This window comes from Octopus bimaculoides, chromosome 20 (genome assembly GCF_046866305.1).
Source record: "Octopus bimaculoides isolate indiv1 chromosome 20, ASM4686630v1, whole genome shotgun sequence".
NCBI lineage: Eukaryota > Metazoa > Mollusca > Cephalopoda > Octopoda > Octopodidae > Octopus > Octopus bimaculoides.
This window is the reverse complement of record NC_142947.1, coordinates 39150901-39161354: the sequence shown is the minus strand read 5'-3', so window position 1 is coordinate 39161354 and position 10454 is coordinate 39150901. Positions and strand designations below refer to the sequence as shown.

Genomic DNA, 10454 nt, shown 5'->3' with positions numbered 1-10454 from the left:
ATGGTAATGATTAAGCTCATCAGCTTTTAAATTCACATGACATCATTTAACATCCACATTCCATGCTAGCATGGGTGGGACAATTATATATGTCTGGATACAATCTGTCAAGCTAATGAAAAAATCTTGTCTTCTGTTACACATACATACTGTATTTTAACGTGTATACAGAACCAGTTTTATTGTCAAAAATTAGGTTAAAAAAATATGGTTGTTTCTTACACAGGGACAGTATTATAATCCCTTACAAAACTTTTTTTCCCAAGTTTTAAGCTCAAAAAATTAGGGAGTTCCTAATACATCTTAAAATACAGTATATCAAGAAATAACATGAACGTAACATGCAAAACACACCAACAAAAATAAGACATATCCTCATGAGAACATACACACACGCATATATACAAACAAAAAACAAGCATACAGACATCCATGTAAACATGTATTTATATAAGGGCATTATTATACAATAATGCCTCACGCTTAGAGGGACTCCATAAGTCAAAAGTACTTTTGACTTATGGAGTCCCTCTAAGCGTGAGGCATTATTGTATAGTAATGCCCTTATATATATTTACGGAAAAAAATGTTTTTTTTTACTTATGAGGTTTTTTCACACTACTTCATAAATTCTTATAAAGTATTTATCCTAATATTACATAAGCATCTCAGCTATAATCATTAACCTGATAAAATGTATTCTGTTGGACTGAAGATTCTGGATAAAATTTTTATTCACTCTCAGGCTGAGGTCTTTATTTCAATTGGTTGAACATCGCCCCTTTTTTTTTCCCACTTGATACCCACTGGAACATACAGTACCTTTCTCTCTCTCCGCCCCCTATTTCCAAATCAGTCTGAGAATGCTTAATATAACTCATAACACCATATCTAATATCTGTGTGTGTACATATATATATATATATATAAAAGTTGCAGTTCTTTATTTAAGAGATGAGGAATTATTTACATTATTTACATTTGACGGATATTTGTCCTCATCTTGTTGACAACAAACAAGATGAGGACAAATATCCGTCAAATGTAAATAATATATATAAAAGTTACAGAAAACATGTTCAGAGAGGCTTGGGAACATATACAGCCTGGAATTACCTTCTTCATTACCTACACTCTTAAACTTAATCACATAGCTAGCAATCTACGCTGCTAAACTGAGAGTTGTACAGTGGCAGCCACTTACTAGAAATTCCATCTATAATAACACATACCTGATAACAAACTTTGTTGATCAAGTCCACTTCAAGCCATGTACATGCTTACTAACGTCTCGCATTTAATATATATATAGTATAAAGATACAAGCCATTAATAGTTTCATGCTCTGGAAACACTTGTCTTGGCAGGTTTTTATAACTATTAGTACCTTGTACTTTTATACTGTGTACATTAACCCTTTAACATTTTAAAACCAACCATATCTGGCTTAAATATTTGACTGTCTTTATGTTTCAAAACCAATCAGATCCAACCTCTTAAACTTACCCACACAATATCATTCCCAGAGTAAAGAGTTAAATCACCAAAATCTCACAGCTGTGAGATAATGCAATGATTAATTCGATACCATGGGACAGAGCAAGATTTATTTCTCACTGGATGGAGTACATTTTATGTTGATCCTACCTTAACGGGACAATAAACTACAAACAGTGTAGAGAGACAATTAATAAAAAAATATATGCGCCCTTTTAAAGCCTAACCAGGCTCATGGGCCCGGTTTCTCGGCTTCAATGGCGTATGTATTCCCCAGTTGGACGGGACGCCAGTCCATCGCAGCGTTACTCATTTTTGCCAGCTGAGTGGACTGGAGCAATGTGAAATGAAGTGTCTTGCTCAAGAACACAACGCGTCGCCCGGTCCAGGAATCGAAACCACGTGCCTCCACAAAGAGACAGTTACATACACACACAAACACATACTAGGATGTTTCAACAACCAAAGCAATTTAAATCATTTTATTTATTTATAATCTTTGTTTTGTATATCTCATCATTTTAGTCTTTTTTTTCTTTTTTTTTTAGTCACATATTTTGTTTGTTTGTTAGCTCCAATAATTCTATTACACTCTCTCTCGCTCTCTTTCTCACTCTCTCTCGTTCTTGCTTTTGCATTGTTGCAACTTTTCCTCAACAATCCAAAAGGGGGGGGGGGGCCACAAAATAAGGACCAGTTCTTTTACAGCAAACTGTTACATGTCTGTGTGCGTGTGTGCATATGTGTATATATATATATACACAATATGTATGCATGTATGTATATATATATGTATATGCATGTGAGAGGCAGGTAGAAGAAGGCAGGGGCCATTTAGATATGTGTGTGTGTGTGTGTGTGATGCCATGACAAACATAGTTATGTGGAAAATGTGTCGAATGGGATCTTAGAAGTGGGTTTTGATACATCAGGAGGGATGGCCAGGTAGAAGGGATGGATAGACGTCCTGCACAGTAGGACCTGTATTAGTAGTTGTAGTAGTAGTATCAATAATAATAGTAGTGATGGTAATAACTTTAGTGATAGTTATTGTACCTGTGGTAGTAGTGGTGGTGGTTGTTGTAGTAGGAGTGGTGGTGGTTACAAGTGTGGTAGTGGTAGTGGTGGTGGCAGTGGTGGTAGTGATGGAGATGGTGTGAGTTGAAGTAGTGAGCAACACCCATTGTAATTACGACATTTGAGTAAGCCCCACTCGCACAGGGCGAGTGGTGGCACTCACTCACACAGGTCGAGTGGTGGAACTCACTCACACACCCACCAACAAAACCCCCTAACCATGCCACCAGGACGACCGAAAACCAGCATCCAAAAAACACACGCACCACCGCTCTCTTATTTTCTGGATTTCTTCGACTTCTTTGAGTGCTTGTTGCGGCTACTGCTGCTGCCGCCGCCGCCTCCTCCTCCTCCTCCTCCTCCGCTGCTGCGTTTGTTGCGGCTACCTCCTCCTCCTCCGCTGCTGCTCTCACGTTTCCGCTTTGTACCATGTGTTACTTGTGACCTTTGATCCCTCTCCTCCTCCTGGTTACGCTCGTAGTCAGCTGCAAGAATATGAAATTTACACACAATCTTTTACTCATTTCGGTCATTAGGGCTGCTGCCATGCTGGGGCACCACTTTGAAAAACATTTAGTCAAATGAATCGACCTCAGTACTTATTTTATCAGTCTCTTTTGCTGAACCACTAGCTTACAGAGACATGTACACACCAACACTGGCAGGGGACAAACACAGACAGACTTCTTCCAGTTTTTGTCAACCAAATCCACTCACAAGGCTTTGGTGGTCCTGAGGCTATAGTAGAAGATACTTGATCAAGGTGCCATACAGATGGCTGCACCAGGCTCCAATCTGATCTGGCAGAGTTTCTACAGCTGGATGCTCTTCCTAATGCCAACCACTCCAAGAGTGTATTGGGTGCTTTTACGTGCCACCAGCACAACAAAGGATTTGCTAAAATAACTTAGTTATCATTCAGCTAGTGTTAAGAACATCAATTATGGCTGAGGTTTGGTGGAAGATTTTAATTCAGAACTTTTGAAAACGAGACATTTGTACCACAGAGCCAGAAGCGGTTTCAGCCAAGTTGGTATCAAAAGGGTTAAGAATTGTTCCTTCATTATATATTTTAACCCTTTTGTTACCATATTTCTGTTGAGATGCTCTGCGTTTCTTTCAATTAATTTCAAATATAACAAAGAATTTAGTAAAATCACTTAGTTATCATTAAGCTAGTGTTAGGAACATAAATTGTGACTAAGGTTTGGTGGAAAATTTTAATTCAGAACTTTTGAAAACAAGGCATTTGTACTACAGAGCCAGAGGCATTTTCAGGTGGAGTGGAATCAAAAGGGTTAAGGGTGTTAGCAGTATACTAAGCCACAGACTTTTCTTGTAAAGAGCTAATCTCCTTCTCAACAATGCTCACATAACTACATCAACTATAAGTTTCCAGTTTCAGCACAAGGCCAGCAATCTCGTTTTATAGTGGTTAAGTTGATTATATCGACCCCCAATGCTCAACTGGTATTTATTTTATCAACTCTAAAAGGTTGAGAGGCGAAGTTGACCTCGGTAGAATTTTAACTCCAAACACGAAGACAAACTAAATGCTGCTTATCATTTTATCCAGTGGTCTGACCATTCTGCCAGCTCAGCCTATTAATAACAGTTCTTTCTACTAATAGGCACAAGGCCTGAAATTATGCGGAAAGGAATAACTTGATTACACGGATCCCAGTGTTTAACTGGTACCTGTTGTATCGACTCAGAAAGTATGAAAGGTAAAGTCGGACTCAGTGGAAGTCAAACTCAAAATATAAAGCCTAAAGAAATGCCACAGAGCACTTTGCATGGCATGCTAACTATTCTGCCAGGCACAGGGCCTGAAATTTTGGCAGGCAGAGCTAGTTGATTACCTCAACCCACAGCACTGAAATGGTACTTATCTTATTAACCCTAAAAGGATTAAAAGCAAGGTCAACCTCAGTGAAATTTGAATTCATAAACGTAAGAAATGCCACTGAACATTTTGCCCGGCATGCTAACTATTCTGTCAGGCACAGGGCCTGAAATTTTGGCAGGGGGGGGCTAGTTGATTACCTCAACCCATAGTGCTCAAACGGTACTCATTTTATCAACCGTAAAAGGACGAAAAGCAAGGTCGACCTCAGTGAAATTTGAATTTTAATTCATAAGCATAGGAGATGACAATAAGCATTTTGAGCGACACTTTAACCATTCTCTTAGCTCACCAAACTAATAAGAACAACAACAACAATCTTACCTCGTCGTGCTTCTTCTTCCAATTCATCCCAATCTTTACCACTCTCTTCACTTGAACCAAGATCATCTTCATAATCTACAAAAGATAAAAACCAAGAAATCATCACAACACGCTTGTAATTGATTGCAGCAGATGCCATTTCCTTAATGGAGGGTTCAAATACAACTAAACTTACTACCCAGGCCATAATTGTAAAATGATTCAAGAAAACTATGACAAACATTAACCATTTAGCGTTCAAATGACCGACAAATGTAAAGCTTATTTAGTCATACTATTTTGGATTAATCACGTATTATCTCATAGATTTGAGATTTTGATGACAATGTTTATATTTAGAATGACATTGGAGGGTAAGTGTGAGAGACTAGACATGGCCAATTTGGACATAAAACAGGGGGGGGGGCGTATTTGGGCCAGATATGGCCGGTTTAAATGCTTAAGGGTTAAGTAGATGCCTTAATTTAAATAACCCATTTTATATAATTTAATCACATGGTGTCAACCTAAAGGCTACAAATTTGATGTTAGGTTTTATTTAGGTGTATTGGCATCTATCTATTTCAATCATTAACATCCATCGTTTTTACGTCCACTTTTCCATGCCTGCATGGGTCAGGCGGAACCTTGAATTAATCATGTATTACCTCATAGATTTTGGTGATGTTATTGTTTATATTTAGAATGACATTGGAAGGTAAGTGTGAGAGACTAGACCTGGCCAGTTTGGACATAAAACAGGACATATTTGGGCCAGATATGACCAGTTTAAATGCTAAAGGGTTAAGTGGAGCCTTAATTTAGATAGCCCATTTTATAAAATTTAGTCACAGGGTGTCAACCTAAAGGCTACAAATTTGGGGTTAGATCAATGTCAGTTCAATCTCACACATAGCTTATAAAAGAGATTCAAGCAATGACAGCAACGGATGCTGTTGATAAAATGATAAACTGAAAGAAATACCTGATTCTTCTTCATCTTCCCAGTTGCTTTCTTCACTGTCCTCTTCGCTACTGGCTTCCTCGCCAGCCGAGTCGTTACTAGGAACGTAAGCATCATCATCTTCCTCGTCGTCATCTTCATGCTCATCCTGCAAACAGATGAAAAAAAATTTTCATTACGGTGGTGATTCTCAAACAAAATCCATGCGACACTTTTGGGGGCCCATACAAGATTTTGCTGTTAAAATTTTCTATGTGCAGTAGGGGTGTGTGGTTGTGTGCTGAGAAGCTTGCTTTCTAACCACATGGTTCCAGGTTTCAGTCCCACTGTGTGGCACCTTGGGCAAGTGTTTTCTACTATTGCCACAGGCCAACCAAAGCCTTGTGAGTGGATACGGTAGTCAGAAACTGGAAGAAGCCTGTCACACACACACACACACACATATTTCCCTGTGTGTGTCTTTATGTCTGTATATGTCCCCCACCACTGCTTGACAACTGGTGTCGGTGTGTCTATAACTTAGAAGTTCAGCTAAAGAAACCGATGGAATAAGTACTAGGCTTAAAAACGGTCCTGGGATTGATTTGCTTGACTAAAACTCGAGGCGGTGCCCCAGTATGGTCTCAGTCAAATGACCGAAACAAGTAAAAGATATGATATCAAACCGGTTTTTACTTCTACAAAACACAAAATATTTTAAACAATTTTTTTCAATAACCATCCCACCCATGTCAGCATGGAAGGCAAATGTTAAACAATGATGATTAATCCTTGCTGTTCAGAAGTCAGTATGATTACAGCTGGAATACTTGACCAGAGCTGCCTCTCTGCAGGGCTTCAATACTTATCCACAATGGTAATACAAATATTTAAGTTAATATATATATATATATATATATATCACTTCTATTTCTTATGATTGACAAAAACATAATTTGACCCACAAATCAAATAAGCTTTTCCTATGAAAGAAACCTATGTTGTTACACATTGATTTATATATAATATTTGTGTCGACATTTTCTTCATTTATCCCTTCTGCAGATGTTAAATCATCATTGTTATTGTTGTTATTGTTGTTGTGACAAGCTGACAGAATCATTAGTACTGTGGGTGAAAAGCTTAGCAGCATTTCATCCGTCTTTATGTTCTGAGTTCAAATTCCACCAGAGTCAATAACATAAGTACTAGCTGAATATAGGGGTCGATGTAATCGACTAGTCTCTTCCCCTAAAATTTCTAGCCTCGTGCCTTTAGTAGAAAGGATTATTATTATTATTTCCCAGTCTCTTGTGGGCCAACACAGGAAATCCCTGTGGGCCCAATATTGAAACAAACAAAAGCTTACTTCACTCTCAGGGTCCAGGAAACTCCAGCCCCCATTGTCAAAGAAGCCCTCAGGATCATCAGTAATTGTTTTCATGATTTTAGTCCAGTTCAAACTCTGAATGCCTTCAGTGTATCGAATATCACAGGAACTGAAATGGAGAGAGAACACAACACAATTTATGTGAAAGTCCAAATCACAAATGTTTTATCAGATTAGTTTTAACCCTTGAGCATTTTAATAGAAAATACCCAATCAACTCCACCACACATTGTTTATGCAAAATAACTAAAACAGGGAAGCTGAAATAATCTCGTTGAAGGATTAAAACTTGAGACTTACTTTAGCCATTCTTTGACATGATCCAGCATGTTCATTGGGACAGCATTGACCATGGCCACTTTATGACTGTAGTCTTTAAAAACAAATACCATATCGAAATTCTTCAAATGGAATTGTACACGTTCAAAATGAACAAGTTCTACTTCATCAAGAGACACCACAAATGGAGGCTGAAAGAAGAGGGAGGAAGAAAGAAAAAAAATTAAAGATTGACAAATCTATTTTGTAAACATACAATGCAACCACTAAGCCATGTGGCCTTGTGGAGGCACGGGAGTTTAGTGGTTAAGGTGTTGCATTCATGATGGTATGATTGAGGTTTCGATATTCGTACCGGGTGATGAGATGTCTTCTTCAGTAAAACAACTTCATCTCACGTTGCTCCAGTCCACACAGCTGGCGAAAATGAATATTCCTGCAGCAGACTAGCGTCCCATCCAGGGAGATATATATGCCACAGAAACCAGCCTTATGTGTATATATGACTTGGGAAGGAGCTTCACAATGCAATTACGAGATTAACTGTAAGGGATCACTAGTATGATGCCAGTGGATCCTCAGATATAACATGAAACTGCTACATGCTAGGCTAATCTTGAGTTGAAGATTCTATAAAACAAGCTTTTGTGGGAGACAACCAAGGATGACAGAGGATCGGAACTTCCACTAAAAGTGGAGGGGGAACCAAATTCGATGACTGGCACCCATGCCAACCTTCCTTCATTGGACACTAAACTCAGTTTGTGAAGGCCTGTTGAGGCAAGTGAGATCGAAACTGAACCAAATTTGATGACTGGCACCTGTGCCAGTGGAGCGCTAACACCACCATCCAAGCAGAATCATTGCCAGAGCAGCGACCTCACTTCCGTGCCAATGGCATATAAAAAGCACCATTTGAGCACGATCGTTTCCAGCTTCACCTTACTGGCACATGTGCCGGTGGCATGTGAACAAAATATTGGACTGACTCCTGTGCAGGTGGCACGTAAAAAAACACCATTTGAGCGTGGCCGTTGCCAGTACCGCCGGACTGGCCCCCGTGCTGGTGGTACATAAAAAGCACCCACTACACTCTCAGAGTGGTTGGCGTTAGGAAGGGCATCCAGCTGTAGAAACTCTGCCAGATCAGATTGGAGTCTGGTGTCGCCAGTCCCCAGTCAAATCGTCCAACCCATGCTAGCATGGAAAGCAGACATTAAATGATGATGATGAAGCTTTAAAACATCGGATGGCTATGGGCATCCACCAGAATAAAAAAGTAATCAAAGGGGTCCATAGATGAAAAACAGTTGAGAATCTCTGCTTTAGACAATACAGAGACTGCTCGTAAACCAGTCATTTAATCTCAAATCATGAAAGGCATTCAAGCTGTGATCATCTCTGACTGTACAGATACATTAGCGGACAAACATAAAAAGCAAGAAGAAAAAGAAACAAAAATGAAGAAATCCTTATTAGCAAGACTTACCCAGTCAGTGAGGTTCACTAAACAGCCACTGGTTGGCTGCAGAAGTACAGTACTTCTAAATGGTGCCCCATGAAAGCCAAGCTCTCTAAAAGGAGTGTCAAATTCAACTTCTTGTTTTGTGATGCTTTCGACTTTTTCACAGAATGTTTTAAATGCAGATTTTAGTTTATTTCGAAGTTCTCGTTCAGCCTGTCAAATACAACAATAAATGAAAACAACATTTCAATAAGTCACCGAGACAACAGCAGAGATAATTAGAGGATATTTAATTGCCACTTACAAAAATCATAAAGAAAGGATTTCTTGCTTTAACCCTTTAGCCTTTAGCATTTAAACCAGCCATATCCAGCCCAAATATTCTACCCATTTTATGTTCAGATTGGCGAGATCTAGCCTCTCACCCTTGGATTGGCCAGATGTCATTCTAAAAATATACAATCACATCATCAAAATCTCGAAACTACGAGATAATACAGGATTACTTCAAAACAATGTGATTAAACAAGTATTGCATTTGACAGACTAATCTACCTACTGAAGGGTTTAATTTAAGTTTAAAGAAGTAAGCGATATGACCAGTTAAATCAATCCAAAATGTAGAGCATTTTATGAATGGTATGGCATTATCCATATATTTTGAAGTATATTTATTAGCTTGTGGGCCACTTTTGGCAATTCAAATATTCTTATGGCCAATCAAGCCAAAATGTGACCATTTTATGTAAGATATTGTATCATGCATGTATTTTGTAGAATATTTATTAGCTGCCCACCAAAACAGAATTGAGATCCTAAACCAAGGTGTCATGTAAAAAGTAATGGTATGGGTACTGGTGCCAGTGTCACTTGAAACGCACTGGTGATGGTGCCACATAAAAAGCACCCAAGACACATTGTGGAGCGGTTGGCATTACAAAGGACATCCAGCTGTAGAAGCTAAACCAAAACAAGACTATGGAACCTGGAGCAGCCTCTGGCCTTACCAGTTCCTATCAAGCTGTCCAACCCATGCCAGCATGGAAAACAGACTTTAAATGATGATGATGATGATGATTATTATTATTATTATTATTATGGCCAATGTGAGGTATGTCCAAACCTAAATGTAGTACACTGATGTTGAATTTTTAGTTTGTCAAATACTTAAAAGGGGATACAATTTTGGAATATTTAGATGATTATTTGAAGAAACCCCATGTGCCCTCTTTGGAATATATTCCAACAGATTACAGGAGTGCTTCCATTACAAAAAAGAAAGCCTCCACCAATTTTTTTTTCATAAAAGTTTGTGAGTATTTAATGTGGCGATGGTTGCTGTTTAGCTCCAGGTTGCATAACTATGATACTATTAGTATATATAGTAATCCAGTATTTAGATACACAAACGAAATGTTAACACAACTTTTTAAACTGTGAAATTAAATTTCATGGTTATCCCAGTTAAACATCTACCAAAAAATAGAATTGGTACTTCCTGCAAGTCACATCACCTCAATAAACTTAACCGTATCACGATGAGAAACAGTTTCAAACAGAACATTCCCCAACAAAATAGATTAATATATAAACT

The 10454-nt window shown here is 38.4% G+C and overlaps 1 protein-coding gene across 1 annotated transcript in view; it reads right to left on the bottom strand.

Annotated features, from left to right (window-relative positions):
* Positions 1 to 1964: 1964 nt before the first annotated feature.
* Positions 1965 to 10454, bottom strand: part of LOC106867837 (FACT complex subunit SPT16) — a 44215-nt gene continuing 35725 nt past the window's right edge. Inside the window, exons 21-26 of the mRNA XM_089338409.1 lie at positions 8885 to 9073; positions 7417 to 7586; positions 7096 to 7225; positions 5769 to 5895; positions 4805 to 4879; positions 1965 to 3059 (exon numbers count right to left, since the gene is read on the bottom strand). Coding sequence (XP_089194535.1) covers positions 2851 to 3059; positions 4805 to 4879; positions 5769 to 5895; positions 7096 to 7225; positions 7417 to 7586; positions 8885 to 9073 — 900 coding nt within the window. The 3' untranslated portion in view covers positions 1965 to 2850. The remainder of the gene's footprint in view (positions 3060 to 4804; positions 4880 to 5768; positions 5896 to 7095; positions 7226 to 7416; positions 7587 to 8884; positions 9074 to 10454) is intronic.